This window comes from Paramisgurnus dabryanus, chromosome 24 (assembly GCF_030506205.2).
Source record: "Paramisgurnus dabryanus chromosome 24, PD_genome_1.1, whole genome shotgun sequence".
Classification (NCBI taxonomy): domain Eukaryota; kingdom Metazoa; phylum Chordata; class Actinopteri; order Cypriniformes; family Cobitidae; genus Paramisgurnus; species Paramisgurnus dabryanus.
The window spans coordinates 29,817,869-29,840,498 of record NC_133360.1 but is presented as its reverse complement, the minus strand read 5'-3'; the positions used below and the strand labels follow the sequence as shown (position 1 = coordinate 29,840,498).

The 22,630-nt window shown below is 38.2% G+C and overlaps 1 protein-coding gene across 1 annotated transcript in view; it reads left to right on the top strand.

Moving 5' to 3' along the window:
• Nucleotides 1-3,530: 3,530 nt before the first annotated feature.
• Nucleotides 3,531-22,630, top strand: part of LOC135741156 (uncharacterized) — a 28,938-nt gene continuing 9,838 nt past the window's right edge. Inside the window, exons 1-4 of the mRNA XM_065259807.2 lie at nucleotides 3,531-4,133; nucleotides 13,225-14,663; nucleotides 19,630-19,644; nucleotides 21,216-21,651. Of these exons, the coding sequence (XP_065115879.1) occupies nucleotides 3,797-4,133; nucleotides 13,225-14,663; nucleotides 19,630-19,644; nucleotides 21,216-21,651 (2,227 nt within the window). The 5' untranslated portion in view covers nucleotides 3,531-3,796. The remainder of the gene's footprint in view (nucleotides 4,134-13,224; nucleotides 14,664-19,629; nucleotides 19,645-21,215; nucleotides 21,652-22,630) is intronic.

Sequence of the window (22,630 nt, the reverse complement as noted above, 5' to 3'; positions counted from 1 at the left end):
AAAGAAATGACTTTCGAGTGTTAAATGGCCAGTATTTTGTTATTCTTGAACCCATAGACAATGTCTTTGTGTCATTTTAAAGGATTTTTCAATCTCTTTTTATTCTGAATAACTAATTTGAGCATTTAACCATGTTGAAAATTTTACTCCCATAGTCCAAATTCACTACATACAAACCTTAAACTAACTGGTAAAACTACTAGATTTGGCAAACACAAAAAGTCAAAAACAAAATCAATATATGAAGAGTTCGGTTCCAAAACGAAATAAATCAATTTAGATTAATTTTGGTAAAAACTTGTTTTCTATACCAAGAATGTGACAAGATGAAAACCACTATTTTCTGTTAAAGACGTTCACATTGCATCTTTAGGTTATAAAAACATACAAAATTAAAATCCATAATTTAATTTTCAAAGATTTATTATAAAACGAAATATTTTTTCCACAAAATGCAATAAATCCAAATCCAAGTTTTTTTTCCCCAAAATGCTATAAATCTATTGAATCAATATATACATGTGCATTCATCTTTGCCATGATATATTCATTTAGTTGATTAGGCCAGTGGTTGTCAAACTGGGGGCCGCGAGATGGTGCCAGGGGGGCCCCAGTTTTATGACATTTTATGAAATACATTAATTTATCATGAATTCTGTGTAATTAAGCTGCAGGTTTATCCATGGCATTAAAGTATTATTTTGTTTTTGTTTGTTTGTTGTTCACTAATTAGCCTACAAGATGAGTAAACCTAAGATTCCGTGTGTTCAACGTGCCGCCATTGTTTGTTTACAATGTGTGGAATGGTGCGCTGTGATTTGTTGAGTGGATTTATTGCATTCTGCAGAAAAGGAGGAGTGGCGTTTATTGCGTTTTTGGGGAAAATGGAGAAAATATGACAGAATAACACGGCGGATATTGTATTTTGCGTAAAATTAAGAATTTATTTTTAAATACTGACCTGATAATACTGATTTTGGCAGTAACTCGTTTTTTTTTTTTTTTTTTTTGCGTTTATGGCGTTTTAGAACCAAACTCTTCATATCTTAAACTTTTTTTCTTCTTTTATTGTTTTGATTGACATGAGTGGCAGCTTTAAGATCTACTGTATAATGCGAGGATAATATGTTGTTACACATCACATATTTTCCACCAACACCAAACCCAAACATTAAATTAAGACATAACTGATTATATCTGTATATGTCTATATTGGGGTCGCGCTGCTCGCGCATGTGTCAGTCAGTGTGAGGAAGATCGTTTTTGAGTCTTCTCGCTCTTGATAATTATTTTAACATCAAGCAAGTGCTAGACTTTATTTTCTAATTCCTGCATGTTTTAAAGCTGAAACCAAAATGTCAGATGGATGGACGGGCATCATTTGTATTACGGTACTCATAAAACGTAAAAATACGTTTAAAGATACATAAAAAGATAATTAGAGATGTTTAATGACTATTTAGAGCATTGGATTCGCTAGACGAGAGCTTAATGCTTTTATTTTTATGAAAACATCAGACTCATTTAGACAGCAGGGGTCTTCAACATTTTTTAGGGCAAGGACCCCTTTGAGTGAAAGGCATGCAGGGATCCCCTGATATTAAATGTGTAAAACAGCAATATTTAAGAAGCAGTAAGGTAAGCTGGTTTATTGTATTATTCACAACGCAAAGTGGAGTAAAGTACAACTATTGACGAATCCGAATCAAGGACTGGAACTGTTTTATAAATAAAAACAAACCATATTGTCACACAGCCATATGTTAAGACACTACATTAGCATGATTATGCTGTTGTTGTACATGTGTACATTGTTGTATTGTAGATTTAAATTAATTATTTTTAGGTATTTGCCGTGAAATACATTTTCATGTTACTGTTAGATGGACAATCCAGCTTTCAGTTTATAAAGATGAGTGATCATGGTTCAAGTTCAAATTCTTTATTTGTCAGTGGAGCAATTCATTGTGCAACAGGTAGTAACAAATCACACATAATACCAATACAAAAATTGTCTACCATGCGGGCATGGTTAAAATAATAAAAACAAACCATCAATAAATAGTAAATCACCAAGTTATCTGTGGTTCTTTATAGGATTGAGAAGCAGAATGGCTGCAGGCACAAAAGAGTGTTTATATCTGTTGGTTAAGTTTAAAGTGTAATCCCAAACGGAACATCTGAAATTCAACCCTGTAAGGGATGAGAATTATCTAACAGGATAGATTCAACCCTTCTTAACTGATCATGGTGAATGGCACAAAGACTGTCTAATCTGGTGGGTCAGTAGCTACGTTTACATGGACACATTTTGCCTCCATCGGATTAAATTCCTTCCGATTAATAAATCCTATCATAGCGTTTACATGAACACTTAATAATGTGATCGGATTGATGTGCGTGTTTATATGACACAAGATTTACATCAGATTTGATAATTTGACATGCGCACATTGCACAAATATAGTTTCACGCTGTTTCAAGATTTCCTTTGTGCCTCACAGCAGCAAAAACACCCATTCACTTGTGCCCAAAAAGAGTATTTTACTTCATGCAGTGCTGCAGAGAGACCATTCGCGAGAGCGAGTCCAAACACGCACGTTTGTGGATCAGAGAATAAATCATGGACTGACCGGACAACGCCGTCTTGTATCACTTTATGGGGAATTGGAAGGATAATAGGAACAAGATTAACAAGACAATCACTTCTTGTGACTTCCTTCAACAAAACAAACTCGAGTTATTTGCGTCACATGTCATTACGGCAATTCTACGTCATTGCACGTGTGAATATGCTCCACACTCCCGTCCTGTAGGTGGCGGAAATGCGCCTTTCAGTGGGTTTGCCACACGCCATTAAAAAATAAAAGATGGCACATGCGCAGAGCGTCCCAGTTTCAGTTATCCATCCGATCAAGTGTATACATGTCCTTTTGAGCGGATTACAAAAGGTATAAACCACCCCTAACAAGCGGATTAGATTTTTAATCAGATTGGCACTTTTTAGTCCGATTGAGGTGTTTACATGGAGCATTTTTATTCAGATTGATCATTTAAACGGATTACAAATGTCCATGTAAACGCAGCTAGTGTTTAAAATGCATTCACTAGCAAGGACCATGCCACAACTGCGCAGAATTGCTATTAGCTTTATTAGTGAATAAGGGTCAAACAGAAATGGGAAAAGGAGGAGTTACATTGATTCTCCATCTGGCTGATCAGAGAGTTTGACCCGGGAGACTCAGAGTGGGGGCTTCGTCTCGGTAGGCAGTAAGCGGAGTTAAAAAGGTTTGGATGAAACGATGGGGGCTTGGGCTTGACGGAGATCGTGAATATTATTACGGATGTACGAGCGGTATGCTTCAGATGACCAGCGACCTAAGACCCTGATTGTCTCATCTGAGATGCCCATCCTGGCGGCCGTAGTGGCTGCTCCGATCCAGAATGAATGTAGAGAGTAAAGTTCGGAGATATGCCGGAGGCCCTGAGAATATTTTGGAAGTGTTTGTTGAAGAAGAAGAAGAAGAAGAAGAAGAAGAAGAAGAAGAAGAAGAAGAATATACGGGTAGGCTAATAAGGGCAATAATGAGGTTCTTAAAAACATCGCGGTAATTAATAGAATTTAATCAGAGTCATGCAGACTATATTTGTCACACTCCAGTAGAGTAGGTGGCGGTATGCACCTTTACTGTTGGTTTGCAACCCGCCAGTAAACCCACATAAGAAGAAGAAGAAAAGACACGAGCTCAGCCGCTGTGTTTACATCAGTTTTAGATTCTGTTTGTTGGGAGATGAGATGGATGTGATTTGCTGTGAATCAGAAGAAACTGAAGAGTGTTTACAGGATGATGAATCTACTGATCAAACCTCCACAGAGTCTCTGGATTCTGTCTGTAACGCTGGAGAACAGCAGCAGATCCTGCAGACCAAACTCAACATGTGTTCAGTCAAACTCATCGACTTCAGGAACCTCATGATGAAGATCAAAACTGAACCTACGGAAATAAAAACTGACACTACGGAAATAAAAACTGAAACTACGGAAATAAAAACTGAACCTACAGAAGAGGAAGATCGCACTGATGAAGATGACAGTTATGATTTTGACGACGATGATCATTTTATTCTTTCCGGTATGTTTCTTCTGTTGTCTTTTCACAATTATGCTCCACACTCCCGTCCTGTAGGTGGCGGAAATGCGCCTTTCAGTGGGTTTGCCACACGCCATTAAAAAAGAAAAGATGGCACATGCGCAGAGCGTCCCAGTTTCAGTTATCCATCCGATCAAGTGTATACATGTCCTTTTGAGCGGATTACAAAAGGTATAAACCACCCCTAACAAGCGGATTAGATTTTTAATCAGATTGGCACTTTTTAGTCCGATTGAGGTGTTTACATGGAGCATTTTTATTCAGATTGATCATTTAAACGGATTACAAATGTCCATGTAAACGCAGCTAGTGTTTAAAATGCATTCACTAGCAAGGACCATGCCACAACTGCGCAGAATTGCTATTAGCTTTATTAGTAAATAAGGGTCAAACAGAAATGGGAAAAGGAGGAGTTACATTGATTCTCCATCTGGCTGATCAGAGAGTTTGACCCGGGAGACTCAGAGTGGGGGCTTCGTCTCGGTAGGCAGTAAGCGGAGTTAAAAAGGTTTGGATGAAACGATGGGGGCTTGGGCTTGACGGAGATCGTGAATATTATTACGGATGTACGAGCGGTATGCTTCAGATGACCAGCGACCTAAGACCCTGATTGTCTCATCTGAGATGCCCATCCTGGCGGCCGTAGTGGCTGCTCCGATCCAGAATGAATGTAGAGAGTAAAGTTCGGAGATATGCCGGAGGCCCTGAGAATATTTTGGAAGTGTTTGTTAAACCAAAATCTTGTAGCCATTTTTCTGTTTTCTGTGAGAAAGAGTGGTTCTTTGGGAGATGAATGGTTGGCATATCTAGAAGAAACGTATTCCGAAATTGGCTCGTAAGGACTGAGGAATGAGTGGAGGCAAAATATGTATATTGGAAATGACTCTCCAAGTTGGTCGGTTTTGCTTCTCTTTAGGTTGTAGATCATAGAATCTGGCATATGAGCGGTGATTAGGGCTGAGTTGAAAAAATCGATTCATCGATTCTGAATCGATTTTCATGTTTATTTCTAAAGATCGATCCTTAACTCAGAGAATCGATTTAATAATTAATAACTTAAACTTGCCGCGTCATTGAATTCACGCATGCGCGCGAGGTGGAAGGACATTAAAACAACGAACATAGCAGTCAGTAACGTTAAGCAAGCGGTTGTTTTGAAAACTCTAGAAATGCTCAAAGCTGCGATCTATATGTAAAATAATCCACTCATAACAAATATACGAGTTATTTGTGTTATTTTTATAATAAGCGCCAGTAAATCCACCGCAGGTCTCCAGCGAAACTCTCTCTGTCCCTCCCTCTGTGCTCATGCAGCCGGTCTCTGACGGGCAGAGGTTTCTTGAGGCGCGCGCAACGGGACACCAAATAAAGAGTTCTTCTTTCTTACACATAATGCTTATAGTTGTAAAGTTTTCTGAACTTTAAGCAAGCTAAGACAAAACTTGCATTTATATCAGTGACACGTGCGCTGCTGGAGAATTAGTTTGACGCCTAATTCGCTTATAGTACAAACATCTTTGATCAGAAAGACGAGAAAGAGACGCAAATGTTAAGGTCCAATAGAAAGTAAAGAGCATCAAGACCTTAAAACAGACTTCATCACATTATAGCACCCGTCATAATATATATATCTAGAGCTCCGACTCTCATATACAGGTATTTATCCTGTCTGTAGGTTTGTGCATATATTTATACCTGTTCATTTTACATACTGCCTATTTTTTTATGTAATGTATTAGGCTTGGGCGGTATCCAAATTTTGATACCATCAAACCGCCTCCCTATTTTACCCCGGTATACGGTATTACCGTGAATAATTATAAAATTATGACGTAAGGCTCAGACAGCGTCACCATAATGTTGGCTTGTGCCTAAACCCTTCAGAAACTGAATACCAAACACTAATACTGAAAAAAATAGCAAAATAACATGCACAACAATATTAACAACTTTTATTAGCAACAACTAGCAGTTTATAAAAAAGTTAAATACAAAGGTCAAACAGAATTAACCAGTTGCTGGTTAAAAAGTGATCTCTTAATTAGGCTATTATAGACAGTGGACTAAACGCTACTACAGTTAGCCATCTCATTCCAATTTCCAGGATCTTTTTGTGTGAAGTGAACAAATCCCTCACACTCAATTTTTCATAACTCGCCTGTTTGTACTTATAAACCAATAAAAACATTTGGCGCAAGGTCAGGGCATTTGGGTTCTGGCGCGAGGTCACGGCGTTTGGTTTTGTGCACTCACATTGCATCAAGCTAAAATGTTATCAAAGCAAGACTTGAAAAAAATTGCTCAACATTTAAACCTATTTTCTGCACATTCCACCATATTTTAATGAAATAACGAAAGTCCTCCTTCTGTTAACTTATATTTCTGCATATTCCAGCATATAAAATAAAAATATTTTTTTGTAAAATCCAGCAATAAAATAATTAAAACGAAAGTCTTTCCTGGTTGTATTCCAAATTATTAACATTTACGTCTTTTAACAGTAAAGTGCAGATTAAGTTTTGTTTTTGTAAATCATTAGACATTTTTACCACTTAATTAGGTTTTGTTTTGTAGAAAGCCTTTCTTTAAAGTGAATTTCGTTTTGTATAAATTGTGTCTTAATTTTAATAAATGTTTCATCAACCAATTGCATGTATTTAATAAATAAAAAGTAAATATAGTAGAGAATATAATAACCGTGACATGGAGGCGCCGGCACGGCGCGTTCGCTTGCATTGCATTGTTAACTAGAACGCACGGATCTCACCATAAATTAATGAAACTCATACATTAGCATTAAATATCTTTGCTGCATTCTTTCTAAAGCAGACAAGGGCTTTCTTGCGGCTCGCATAAGCAGAGCATTGCATCGTCCATGTTTCACTTAATAGAAGTTGACACTTGTCTTTTTGAAAAATAAAAAAGTAATTATAATTATACAAAAGAGTTGTTCTAGTCGTTATTAGAAGGCACAGAGTGAGTTAGACCTGCCTTGGCGGTGCGTCTTTTATGCATTCTGAAGGTGCCTGTTTTATCCATCGTGTTGCAGTCTATTAGGCAACATTCCGCATAAGATGGGCTTAGATTTGGAAATAGATTACATCTACATTTCAGTGCTAACTGATAAGGTGATGATGATCATCATCTTTCTTTATTATTTTTAGCACTACCTCAAACTTAAGCGGCTTCTCTTCGGAGCTGTCATTTTCTTAAATAAGCCGCGGCAATGTTTCAAATGAGCTTCTACTGAGACAAACGCCTTTATTTTCCACGCGATCACCTTACTCAAACCATTTTGAAACTAAGGAGTCATTTGTCCTCCGATTGCATAAGCAGCATACAAGCTCCTCGGCGACGCGTTTGCGGGAATGATGTTTCGGATGAGCCGGAGGCAGAGCAGCAGAGAGATGCGACAGAGTTGCGAAATTGCATGCGCAGCTCGAAATAGCTGTTATTTCAAACAGCGTAACATATTTTAAACTCTTTGGTTAATGGCTCGATGGTAGGTAAAGAAAATTTTTAGATTTCGCCCTCCCTAATTTAATATTTAATCCTTGTCTGCTATATAAGTTCATTGTTTTTTTTTAAATGCCGGTATGGCGGTATAGAAACTGATACCTTTGCTATTTTTAGATCCCGCGGTATACCATATTACCGTATTACCGCCCAAGCCTATAATGTATGCATAAATACAAAATACAATGCATACTATAGCTTCAATAGTCTACAAAATTAATAACTCAATTAAAAACAAGATTCTGTCTATCAAGACTTGTTGTTATCCTCTGGGCATTTTCACTTTAACATTATTTACTTTAAATTGTCCATATTTTAAAACTGTGGTGAGCAGTTAAAAGCTAGAGTGAGTGACAAATAACTGCACATTTTTATAATCCAAAAACAATATAAACTGAAAAACATGTATACCATGAAATATACAGTTACCATGAAATAAAATGACTCATTCTGTGGAATAGATTTTTGGTCATCCCCCCCCATCTTGCACCATTTCGGGCTTTTTTTAAAACACTTATCTAAATCTCGAAGATGGGATCAGATCGGATCGAATCGAATCGAACAATGATAATCGATTCAAGATCTTGAGAATCGGAATCGAATCGATTCTTGAAATTTGAATCGAAACCCAGCCCTAGCGGTGATGTCTGAGAGGCTGGGATGGATGGCTGGATCAAAGGTTGAAGTCGACGGGGCGAATTCAGAGCATCTCAGGAAGCCGAAAAATGCGAGAAGGAACATGGATTCTAATGTTTGGTTGGTCGATGGGCTTGAGTAGCCGGAACGTAGTGTGTGTATGCATTGGCTGAGGAGGTCAGAAGTTAAGGCCAGGCGTTTAACGTTGGGGATTGGTTCTTGTTTTCGTAGACCTTTTAAAGGTGGAAAAGAGGATGTTTCCGCCGACTGAGAATCCAAAGACCGTTACGGAGTTTTTTAAATGAGCGCATGCGTAAGAACAGCCTCCCTCCTTCACAGCTCATTTCTAGGGAACGCCTTCCAAAACTCGTGCACGAGTATTTGAACACGAGTGTTTGTTTACCACTGGCATATGTTGTGTCGCGTGACTCGCGTCAGTGGATTCATTAATCAGTCTTTCCCACAGGATTTTGAGAGACTGTGGTGGTGATGACGCCACCCACTAATTAGCAAATATGTGACGTCATCATGTCGTGTTTCATTTGATCTCGTGTTGGCACCTGAAATATGTTTCACTTCTACTCTTTGATCTGTATATGTTTTTGATCTGTATTATATGTCAAAATATATTTTAAGCCGAATTAAGCTGTTTTAAATAGTGAAATAAAAATGTAAATGGGAATCATGAAAATTCTATTTGTGGGGGCCAGTGTTGATTCTGTGGTGGGCCACCACAAATAAATCAATGTATGGGAAACACTGGTGAAATTATATGATAATAAACACATAAGACGTAAAGTTAGATCATTCGACGCTACTCCCCATTTCAACTAGCATTTAGCAGACTGGTCACTGCCTTACAACTACAGTACACAAACAACGTCAATATACTTGAATAACAGTACAACAATAATTATTCCCCAAAGAAAGAATAATCACTGTTACCTGTCGGGAAGAATTTTTGCGAACTGCGCGTCTGTCTTGACACCTCTCTGTTCCTTCATTGCTCTCCAGTGTTGAAATGTTTCTCCAATAACGACTCTGGTTACATTAAGTTACGTTCTTATGCGATTTTCTCCTCTTCTCAGCGACTTAAAAAGTCTTTCTTTTACGTCCTCCTTCAGGTTTCTTCTCTTCCGTGGTGCAAATTCGAGGAGGAAAGCAGGATCGACAATGAAAACAAACCGAAACTTAAGACGGAGTTTCATGCGCTATGCGCATGCGTCACTCGTTTAAAGTTACTGGAGTTTGCACGTCTCTCACAAGGAACGTAATGGCAGTGATTGACAAGCCAGAGGGCCAATCGCTCATGCGATGATTACGTCAACAAGTGGCTGATGTTTTTAAGGCCCTACCTTATGCACAAATGACATATATTAAATTTATTACTTTCAGTGCACCTAATAAATAGTCTTTTATCATTTTGAATCTATTAACGAGTTTCAAGTAATATTGCAAAAATGTATTAAACAAACATCCTCTTTTCCACCTTTAATCAGCATAGATACATGGGGATGAGAAATGGTTTGGCATTGGTCGCCAGTGGCGAGTTTGTATATGTAGTTAATTCCAGATAGAGAAGTCTGAATGGAGGAAGCCCTGATGTTTTGGTAGGAATGGGCGTGAGTAACGAAATTGCAGATGGGCCAAACATTCATTAGAGGGAATGAGAGTTGGTAGAAGAAATGGTACGCCTTGAAACAATTCCAACCGGTCCAGTAAGCGGAGAGGGTACCGTTGAGAATAGCTTCTCGCGAAGCGTTTGAAAGGTTTTCCAGCAGTGGATTTAGTTGAAAATGGTGGCTGAAAATGGTGGAACTGGCGTGGGATGCATGTCTGACTCTGGAGCTAAGATTCTGAACTTCTGAAAAGAAAAACGGGACAATGAGTCAGCTATGCTATTGCAGTATCCTGGAACGTGTGCTGCTCTGATGATGAACTGATGTTGCGCTGATATAAGTGTCAGTCTGCGGACTAATTGCATGATAGCCAGGGAACGGGATCTCCCTTTATTTATGATTTCGACTATTGGGATTTCTAATGGGGCTGATGCGAAAAAGAGAGAAAGGAGGTTCTTTAAACGGGCCTATCATGAATCCTTCTTGGACTTCTTTGGCTATTAATGTGTCGACAATGTCTTGTTCTGAGAGGGCGGATTGAAGGTTATGTGAGAGATGAGAAGTGTCTTGGATTATTTCTATGCCTGGAAGGAAGCCGTTTTTTGAATCTATTAACGAGGAAGTCTACGAACTCTCTGTCAGAGTGGTCTAGTAAGGCGGTGGCTTATTCTTCTTCCTTGACTGGTGTGTTAAGATACTGTAATAGTCAGTCGGGTACAGTAGTTGGGTTGTGGGGGCAGAAGGGTTTGGAGTGGGCGCCTCCGCAGAAGGAGCAGGTGTGTAGGAATCTGCAGTTGGAAAGAGAGCAGCCAAGATGATTGAAGTTGTTGCACACCATTCTGCCTCCTTGGTAGAGGATCGGTCGTCCTCTTTTGTCGATGCTTTTGGGAAGTGGAACGTTGGCTGTGGCCTGTTTGTTGAGAGGTTTCGGAATTAAAGGAGGAGGTGGAGCTGCTGCGGATAATCTATTGAATACTGATATTTTGCGTGAGAAAGGTCGGAATTGGGAGGGTGTGATGGTGCATGCTGAAGCTGGATGTGATGATGCCCCGCATAGTTCACATGACATGGAAGTGCGTGCTGCAAAGATCCAACAGTAGAGTTCTGCATCAAGAGTGCCCCAGTATTTCCCCTGATTGAATTGCTGTAACCGGCCTGCTACTTGGGTGGCAAAAAGAACATGATAGTTGTAGAAGCCCGTCCCTCCGAAGCGCACGCCCATGTCTAAAATGATTGAAAGGTAATCATCTAGCTCGGTTCTTCGATCGGGAAAAACGGAGCAAATTATATCTCTGTAGATCAAGAAAGCTAAAGCAAATTTGGTGGGAGTGAGTTCCTTAGAACGAGAGTTTAATGGCTGACTGAACTGCATTAAGCCTTGACTGGTTTGCAGCTCTCTGGGCTGGCTGGTATTTATGAGGGATGGAGGGAGGAGCTGGGCTAGAGATAAGATCTGAAGACGTAAGGCTGAAGAGACTGGGGAGGGTCGGTGAAATGATGAAGCTGGACGAGGAGGCGGTGCGGCTGTGGCCAGGGTATATGGACTAGTATTTATTTGGAGGATGTGAGGGTTTTGAGGAAGGGAGGGGTATGGTTGGGGGGGAGGGGTATGGTTGGGGGGAGGGGGAGAAGGGGTGGATTAGTTGGGTAAAATTAAGAAATAGGAGAAGCTTGATAAGGTCCGCTGAGAGGTAGAAGTCCTGTGTTTGCTTGAGGGACTTGGATTGGGTTATTTTGTAGGGAAAAATCAGAAATTACAGGAGCTATGTGGCTGTTGATGCTGGAAGGAAGGGTAGAAGAAGGGATGCTGGGATGAATGACTTTGGAGATTTTGAGCTGTTTGTGAGTTTAAATATGCAAAGAAAGATGTCATAATTTGTGTTAAATCTGATGTGGAAGTTGAGGGTAGTATTGCTTGGTCTCCACTAGGTGGCGCACATATTGCTGGCTGAGGTCGCCGTGGAGGCAGTGCGGTGACGTCATGAGTGACGATGGGAGGATCGCGTGTCAGAGCCGGAAGTGTTGGAGGCTCGGGATTTGAAATTGGAGTCTGTGTAGATGCTGTGAAAAGCTGAAAAAGTCTTGATTTATTGTCAGATCGGCTGAAGTGGATAGCTTTGTCTTTAAGAGCTCGCTGGAGGCGAGCCACGGTCCAATTCTTGATGGTATTCTCTCGTCTGGGGGACGTCGCTGAGAATTACTGCGGTTTGTTGTGTAATGGCGCGGTTGACGAGGAGAGCGTTTGCGCCGGCGATCGTTGGTAGTTCTCGTCTGCGGAGGAGAATGGTCCTGTCGAGTTGGGGTTGGAGAAATCTTCGATGATGAACTGTGCCGTGAATGCCCGTTAGATCGAGGGATTTATACGATGGAACGCAACCGGTGTGAATTTTGGCTGCCTGGGGATTGTTGTGAAGACATGACGATACTTTGTGACGGAGAAGAGTTTTTGAATAGGTCGTCTTCGGAGTCAGAGGGGTTGATCTGCAGCTCGGAATCCATGTCGAAAAACTGAGACAAACGTGTGTTGAAGGTAGGTTCGTTGTATATATACACAAACAGGAAATGAGCTGATTAGTTGAGGCGTGGTCCTGCTCCTGAACCTTAATTAACTTGTTAACTTCATTAATAGGGGTGCACCGATATATCGGCCGATGATGCTTGCTATGCTTCTCAATGAATTTCGGTGAAACCGCTACATCCAAAAACCAGAAGGCGCTCTCAAACTCAATATGCGCTGTAGACGACAAACCATAGACATGGAGCTATGACACGCAGCTCCAGGAAGTGGCTTAGACATATATTTATATCCCTGTTCTTCAAACCTTTTCAGGTATTTTCATGATAATTAAGAATATGTATAATAATTATAGTTATAAACAGTTATAGTTATTTAAATATTTAAATGATAGTTATTTAGTTATTAAAAAGTTATCATCCAGGTATTATCGGCATTTATGGGTGCACCCCTAATAATAAACGATAAAAACTGTGAAGCGTGTGACCATACAGTGATATTCAGTGGTCTATAATGATGTGCAGAATGACTTTTGCAGTGACCATGTTTTATAAAATCAGAGATGTGGGTTTGGACAGGAATTAAATTACCACATTACTTTGGTGGCCAGGAAGATTAGATGGTTGGAGGAAACCACTGACATTCTGGATTTGGACACAATAAAATCATCAACTACCCCTTATGAATGTTTTTAAAAAAAAACTTATGTTCCAATGAGAAACAATTACTATCTGAATAAAGCTTATGAGTGAAAGGAGAATTTTAATTTTTATTATGTTTCTTTCAGATGTGAAGAGTGAATCATCTTCTGATGGAGAAACGTCCTCAATATCAAAAGAGCGACAGACAGCACAAACTCTTTCCTGCATCACCTGTGGAAAGACATTCAGCTCACAGAGACATTTAGAGAGACATGAGAGAAAACACACAGAAGAGAAACTCTTCACCAGATCTGAGATCAGCTTTACTACCTTACAAGAGAAGAAACTTCATTCAGAAGAGCACACAGACAAGAAGAAGAAGATTCACTGTCAGCAGTGTGGGAAGAATTTTGACTACTTATCTTGGCTAAAAAGACACATGAGGACACACAGTGGTGAAAAACCTTTCAACTGCAGTGAATGTGGCAAATGTTTCAGCACCAAAGGATATCTTGATGTTCATGAGAGAGTTCACACTGGAGAGAAACCTCATCATTGTAGTGTTTGTGGAAAGATTTTCAGTCAACATGTCAGTTTAGTGAAACACCAGAGAACTCATACAGGTGAAAAACCTTACAAATGCTCTCATTGTGGGAAGACTTTTGCTCGGTTATATTCCTTAAAAATCCATAAGAGAGTTCACACTGGAGAGAAACCTCATCACTGTAATGTTTGTGGGAAGAGTTTTAATAAACATGACCATTTAGTGTCACACCAGAGAACTCATACAGGTGAAAAACCTTACAAATGCTCTCAGTGTGGGAAGACTTTTGCTCGGTTATATTCCTTAAAAATCCATAAGAGAGTTCACACTGGAGAGAAACCTTACGTCTGCTCTCACTGTGGAAAGAGCTTCTCTGATTCATCTTATTTGAGAGGTCATAAGAGAGTTCACTCTGGAGAGAAACCTCATCACTGCAGTGTTTGTGGGAAGAGTTTCAGTCAACTTTACAGTTTAGTGAAACACCAGAGAACTCATACAGGTGAAAGACCTTACAAATGCTCTCAGTGTGAGAAGACGTTTGCTCGGTTATATTCCTTAAAAATCCATAAGAGAATTCACACTGGAGAGAAACCTTACGTCTGCTCTCAATGTGGAAAAAGCTTCTCTACTTTAACTCATTTGAGAGGTCATCAGAGAGTTCATACTGGAGATAAACCTCATCACTGTAATGTTTGTGGGAAGAGTTTTAAACAACATGTCAATTTAGTGAAACACCAGAGAATTCATACAGGTGAAAAACCTTACAAATGCTCTCAGTGTGAGAAGACGTTTGCTCAGCCAGGTAACTTAAAAACCCATGAGAGAATTCACACTGGTGAAAAACCTTACGTCTGCTCTCAATGTGGAAAGAGCTTCTCTGGATTAAATACTTTTAAAGTTCACGAGAGAGTTCACAGTGGGGAGAAACCTCATCACTGTAGTGTTTGTGGGAAGAGTTTCAGTCGAAGTCAACATTTAATGTCACACCAGAAAACTCATAAAGGTAAAAGACTTTACCAAAGCCATGTACTGGATCAGGTTACTTAAAGGCTCTCTAAGCGAATCTGCGAGATGTTAGTTATTGTTGACATTTGAAACTGTTTTCAAACAGACAGAGCGTAGCTAACTCCTCCCCCTCCCCCTCCCTTCCGTGCTTTCCCCACCCCCAAATCCTTTTTGTCGTTTATTGGCTGGAATACTTTGTTTTGTTTTGTGATGCTAGGTTTGGCCACTATGTTGATATTGCCGTTTGTGAAGCCTGGGCTGTCTACAGAGATCGCGTTTTTTTACAGTTTGATCAGCGGACAGGCAGCAAGCAGATAGTGAGGAGATGTTTCCGGTATGTAACAAAAAATGTTTTATGGTCTAAAATGCTTCAATTCGCTTAGAGCGCCTTTAAAAGCGGTATTAATTTTGACAACAGATTTTGAATTAGTTTTTTAGTCTTTTGACTAAGATGCAATATAGTTTTAGTCATATTTTAGTCATCTGAATTGATCAGCTGAATGGATTCCAAAACGGTAAAAATCAAAATGTAACTCTAGGGTAGCTGGAAAATGAGCATATTTTCAAAAAAAGTGTAGTGTCCCTTTAAGCAGCATTCTTGTGGTAAAATATATGTCCTTAAACAGTGCAGGGGTAAACAATGCAGGGGTAAACGCATAATCCCCTAACGTTATTTTTTTTTGTTATCTTGTGTTTATTTTTTTGGGAACCAAATAATAACGTTATGGAAATGTTCTTTTTAGGTTTTATTTTTGTAACCATACAATAATGCTGCAGGGTGGTTATTTTTAAATAACCTAAAAATAACTGACACAGAACGTTCTCTAATGGTTATTTTCTGGTTATTTTTGGAACCATAAAATAACGTTCCCATAACGTTGCAGGGTGGTTATTTTTAAATAATCTAAAAATAACTTATAACGTTCCCTAATGTTTTTTTTTTTTTTTTGAGGAAATGAAGTGAAAGCATAATTAAACCCATTATTCTTTTAGTGTGCATGTGTGATGTGCTTGAGCTCCTCTGCACGCGCTTACCCCTTGCTCTTCGGGACTACCCACTTTCTCGCATGCAGCAAAAACCGCGAAAAATATAATATGAGTGATTTCCAATCGATTTGAGGAGAATGTGCGGATAATATGATGTTAGAAACTTTTCATTGTTGTATAAATGGTTCTTTTAAACTAATTAAAGTGAATGAAATGTTTATTTATTTGTCATTTCGTTTTTACTTCAGAGTCAACTTATTCTAGCGCTTTCTTTTTTCTTCATTAGTAAGGATGGTAACGAAATGTGAAAACGAAAATATATTTCAATGATTTCCATGAAGAGAATATGATGTTAAAACTTTTGATTGTAGTAAAAACTGAAAGCTATGCGGCTAACGTTAAACTGATCTGTTAACCTAAAGTGAATGAGATGTTTATTCATTTGTCAATACGTTTTATCTCAGTCTAACATTCTAGCGATTTCTTTTTTTCTTCATTTAGTAATTTACGTGAGAATTAAAATATACTTTGATTCCCGTCTATATGAAGAGATGATGTTGTTAATTGTTGTACCTTAATAATGGAGATGCGGCTAACTGCTGTGGTAAGATGTTAACCTAAAGTAAATGAAATGTTTATTCATTTTCAATAAATATCTGTTTTAAGTCTTCTTTATCGTGTTGAAGTCACTACAGTTATTTATATATTTGATTAAATACAATGTGTAATGTGTTGAGGTATTTTTTTTTTAAATAATCTGTGTTATAATACATGTTAGTTTATAATATTTCAATAGACATTTTTTCCAGTAATAGAATAATTAAATTATTTTAGAGTTTGTATTAAATGTTTTATTCCTCCATAGAAATATGTTTTACTTATTTTAGATAGATATGATCAATAAAAACACAACACTTATACACTATATTACTAATAGACAGGCAGTACTTTAGTAAGTCATACTTATTCACTGCGGCTGAGTCTTTCCTTACGAAAATTAACCATGTTATTTTTAGGGTAAAAGTGTAGTAACCATGTTTTTTTGTGTGTGTGTATTGAACAGCAAAACTATGGTTTTGCTACAGTAACCATGTAACTATGGTTCTTGAAAACCATGGTTGTCAAAACCATGGCTATTTTGTGGTAACCATGTTTTTTTCTAACTGTAGTTAAAGCATGGTTAATTTTCGAGGGTTGAGCTCTGTTTGCTCCTTCAGTGCGTGCATGGAGAGCGGCAACACCTTGGCATGTAGATCATTGAAATGTCAGTAGATGGCGGTAATATTTGGATTATGCATGCGATCCGCTTAGAAAGAAGAGGAAGAAGTAGTCAAGAAGATTCACTTCCGGTCTTTGAAACTGCAGCATTGATCATAGATATCATATAGAAGACTAGATGCCCTATTGTCCCTTACGAAAATGAACCATGGTTTTACTACAGTTAAGACCAAAAAACCATGGTTACTACTGTAGTAAAATTACCACAAAATAACCATGGTTTAGACAACCATGGTTTTCAAAAACCATAGTTAAACCATGGTTAGTGTAGTAAAACCATGGTTTTGCTCATAGTAATCAATTGACCAAAAAAACATGGTTACTAAACTTTTACCACAAAAAAAACATGGTTCATTTTCGTAAGGGGTCAGCTGGGGACTGAGAAATACGGCGGCCATCTTAAACCGGTCGTTCTCCTAGTTTCGGTGCATGGCAGCAGATAAGATGCCAGAGCACTGTGGAGCATTTTCCTGTTCTATTCGGCAGACCATCGCAAATAGAGCTCGGAGGATTATTATCACAAGTACCTTTTAACATTGCGGTACTATTGGTTGTATTTTGTGAATAGAATATTACAAGAAAATTGAGAAAGAGCCAGGATTATTGATTTTACTTTACTGAAATCGTAGCCAGCTAATGTTCTCTAGGCTATGTTTACTGCACCAGCCGCTGTACACCCTGCAAGGAGAGATGGGGTAAAGTAAAGTAATAATTACAAGAGTTTCTCTGTTGTGAGTATTGTGTAAGGCGCTATATAAATGTGTATTTATTATTATTATTATTATTATTATTATTATTATAAGGTGCTGTGAGCTGCGTGATCCGCCGAGCTTTAAAAAGCTGAGATGTCAACAGTCATGCACGTTGTGCGGGAGGATCTGGAACAGAGGATGTTTTCCTTTCGTATGGAGGACATTGAGGAGACTCGGTTTGGAATCGACAACTATCAGTCTGACTCGTTGTCATTGGTTGTGCCTGTGTTTTTAAAGATAATGCTCTTGTTGCCAAACTCAACTCTCTTGAACTACAGAAAGGGAGCACGGGAAAGAAGCTCTGCAAAACAGTCCTCTTTCAGGGGTGTGTGTGTATGTGCGTGCGTGTGTGTTGGGGGGGGGGGTACAAATCATGTTTCTTCACCTTATTAAAAAGTCTTATTTTACTGCAACTATCTGTTTCTGCATCTTTGTCATATTTATAGTGTGTGATTTATAAAATATTTTATACACAACATATTTTGATTTTGGACTCACTTTATATCTTATATCAGAATATTTTATTACTGTTTAGTGAATTTTCATTCATTCCTAGTGTCACACTGTGAATACAAGCCGCCCTTAAAGTCGCAATGAAATTGAAATGAAAAACTATATATGTATTTTTAATAGTGTGGTATTATTAACAAATGACTTATCTGTGAGCTTCATTATTTTTTAAAAATTCGTGTGTCTCATAATCTTTAATCAAAAATGCAAATCTCCTCCCCTCCTCAAAACGATCTCTCTTCACTTCCGGTCAAAAGTATGGCAGGTGGGCGGGGTCCGGGGTAGGGTTGCACCAGTCGTTCGTAAGTTCTTACTTAAACTGGGACGTAAAGTCCAAACTAGAGGCTTAGTAACTACTAGCTAGTTTATAACTAACTCTTTACTTAATTCGGTTGCACCACTTGTTCTTAAGGAAGAACGTAGCTAGTAGGTCGTAAGCTCTCCATAAAGTAATGCGTTGTCGCATAGAATGACGTTTATTTTCCTTAACCCAATCACAAGCCTTATAATGGGCAAGCAGGAAATAGTCTGAACAGTACGTAATTTCAAACTCATTCTTGTCTCGCCTAAACTGAAAGTTAAAAAAAGACGTTAAAGCATATGTTATCGAACTCAAAACATTACACTTTTAATTGAAAATATATATCCCACACATGGAAGAGAAAATAAACAGGAAGAAATTTTAAATCTTATTTTAATTGATGGATACACAGAAAATTAAACAGTTCTTGAAAAGTGGTTGACGAATTTGCGGCTCTTCATAATTAATACGAGCTCATCGATGTTATATAATCTGGATGACATCTTATTCCAAACGTTATTCATGGACAGGGGCTTCCGTAAATATTTAGTTACAACGTATTGTTACGTTTAAACTAAGTTTAATGGTGCAACGCAAAAACATTTAGTAGTGCGTAAGTTGTAACTTAGTGCCTATTTACGTCGTAACTAAGCTACGTTGTAACTTACGCACAGCTGGTGCAACCGGCCCCGGGAGAAGATCGCAGTGATTAGCAATTAGCAACACGACCCAACTTCAAACGATCCAATCAGATCTCGATGGACAAATTCAAATCCAGCCCTGCCTTATTTCATCTCAAAAGCCCAGTAGCAGTTTTAACATAAAGTGGCATGGCATCTTACGCACAGAAGCCACTGGCACGTGCCACTATGTTTAGTGGCACTTCCGGGTTCCATTGGCTCGTACCAGTGGCTCGTCGAGTGGCACTTCCGGTGTCCAGTGGCTCATGCCACTTTTTAGTGGCTCGTCGAGTGGCACTTCCGATGTCCAGTGGCTCATACCACTCCGTTTGGTTGCTCGTACACTGACACATTTCAGTAAAACTTAGGTCTGTTTGATTGAGGCATGTGGCACTGATAGTCACTGATCGATCATTACAGATTCGAGCGTAACTTACGCGTGCTGCTGCTATGTTCATTTAATTGTGACACAATGATTTTGTGTGTCCTTTTAGACTCTGATGTTTCAGGTAACCGAATGCGTAAATTGAGTCGAGAGCTATCATCTTGACGCTCGTTCATAAAGGAATTGTATGATCACAATATTTAAAATGGAAATGCATAATATTATGAGTGTTTTCATTTAATAAAGCACAGTATTTGTCTGAGCCATGGTCGTGTGAACATTGTGCCTTTTCTTAATATTTATTCAGTTTTTGTAAATCTTTTTTTTTTTTTTTTTGCCTAATTTAGGTGAGTCTACTACCCTTTAAATGAAAGACGAGATCGAAGAAAAAAAACTGACCCCTTCTTAAAGCATACTGTAGGCAACATTTAGATCCATTGAAATGCATAAAATAAAGGAAAAACTGTGTTTGATTTAATCATTTGTAAAGTGTTTTGCTAAGTGTTTTGTAAATCTGTTTTGTTTTGAAATAATCCAACAATTTATTTAAAATAATTACTCTCTCATAAATGTTGTGAAATAATAATTTGTTCAAACCCTTATTTCTTATAGACAACAATCTATATAGACTATATAAAATTTAATTTTGAAGGGCACGTGACGTATCTGCACTGTCAACACCGTGTAAATATCAAGTTGTAAAAAAATAAAATAAATATCAAGTTGTAAAATATGTAATAGGACATTGTTTTTTTAAACATAAACATGGTTAGACTGACACCTACTGTTTTGGCGTGCATGTGTGTAAATGCGGTACTTGCAGAAAAAAATATTATAATATCCTGCGAGATTCTTATAAATGACACTTTTTATTAAATACAACACATTGGCACTGGTTACAAATAAAAACATGCCACTCACAGACTACATTTTCACAAATAATGCAATTAGAAAATTTATATTAAAAACTAACAGTATTATGAAATATAGCTCAGGCATGTTGTGCTTTATTAAATATATAAAATATTTGCCTTCCCATTTTAAATATTTACATTTTTAATACTTAAATTGTGAATTATGATCATTATGAATATCGATGCATTTCACGCATTCGGTTACCTGAAACACCAGACAGTCAAAAAGGACACACAAAATCATTGTGTCACAATTAAATGAACATAGCAGCAGCACGCGTAAGTTACTCTCGGATCTGTAATGATCGATCGGTGAATATCAGTGCCACATGCCTCAATCCAACAGACCTAAGTTTTACTGACATGTGTCAGTAGACAACCCACAAACGGAATGGTATGAGCCACTGGACATCGGAAGTGCCACTCGACGAGCCACCACTAAACAGTGACATGAGCCACTGGACACCGGAAGTGCCACTCGACGAGCCACTAAACGGAGTGGCATGAGCCACTGGACACCGGAAGTGCCACTCGACGAGCCACTGGTACGAGCCAATTGAAACCGGAAGTGCCACAAAACACAGTGGCATGTGCCACTGGCTTCTGTGCGTAAGATGCCATGCCACTTAATGTTAAAACCCCTTCTCCAAAAGCCGTTTCATTCGGATATACGTCACCACGGGGAAAATAAGGCAATCGCTACTTCCGTTTCATGGCGACTTTAAAACAATGACGAGAGAAAATTATATCCAGAAGATGGCGCTAATGCTCTACATAATAGTACGAGGAACCGCCAATAAACACGAAGAAGAAGAAGAACGAAGAAGGAGGAGAGGATACACGATCGAGCATCAGCCGCTGTGTTTACATCAGTTTTAGCTTCTGTTTTTTGAGAGATGAGATGGATGTAATTTTCTGTAAATCAGAAGAAACTGAAGAGTGTTTACAGGATGATGAATCTACTGATCAAACCTCCACAGAGTCTCTGGATTCTGTCTGGAACGCTGGAGAACAGCAGCAGATCCTGCAGACCAAACTCAACATGTGTTCAGTCAAACTCATCGACTGCACGAACCTCATGATGAAGATCAAAACTGAACCCATAGAAATAAAAACTGAAACTACGGAAATAAAAACTGAACCTACAGAAGAGGAAGATCACACTGGTGAAGATGACAGTTATGATTTTGACGACGATGATCATTTTATTCTTTCCGGTATGTTTCTTCTGTTGTCTTTTCACAATTAATTAATAAATACTAGCCGTCAAGCGGTTAAAATATTAAATCTAAATTAATCGCAAATTATTCAGACATTTTATCTGTTTTTAAAATGTACCTTAATTAAATAATATTAATTAACAAAGTTTTTAATGTTCTAATCAACATGGATGTGGACAAATAGATGCTTTATGCAAACGTATGTTTAAACCATTTTCGACAGATCCATCAGCCATTGTTTTGTATATGAGTTTTCTTTTCTGAAGAACACCCTTTTCTTTCTTCATTTCTGTTTGCTGCTGCATTATTTGTGACCCGTGCTGGCAAACTGAGTCAGTAATGAGCAAATTCTCAAAAATGAGTTATTTATATTTTGACATTCTCAATTAACAAACTTCAACAATGATTTGTTGGAAGCTGACAAAACATGACAGAACTACACCTCTTTGAAGTTGACAGAGTGCAAGTTCGGATTTTTTCAGGCGACGTCCGAAGTAAAAACATTATTGAAATTGTAATATACATTTAGTTTTAATTGCTAAACTACAAGTGAACGAAATTAATTAATTTGAATGAGTTTTACCACCCACAAGATGAAAAACAATGGGACAAAATAAAGAAATGACTTTCGAGTGTTAAATGGCCAGTATTTTGTTATTCTTGAACCCATAGACAATGTCTTTGTGTCATTTTAAAGGATTTTTCAATCTCTTTTTATTCTGAATAACTAATTTGAGCATTTAACCATGTTGAAAATTTTACTCCCATAGTCCAAATTCACTACATACATAGCTTAAACTAACTGGTAAAACTACTAGATTTGGCAAACACAAAAAGTCAAAAACAAAATCAATATATGAAGAGTTCGGTTTCAAAACGCAATAAATCCATTTGATTAATTTTGATAAAAAGCGTGTTTTCTATACCAAGAATGTGACCGTTTGTAACAGAAAATGGTGGTTTTCATCTGTTCACA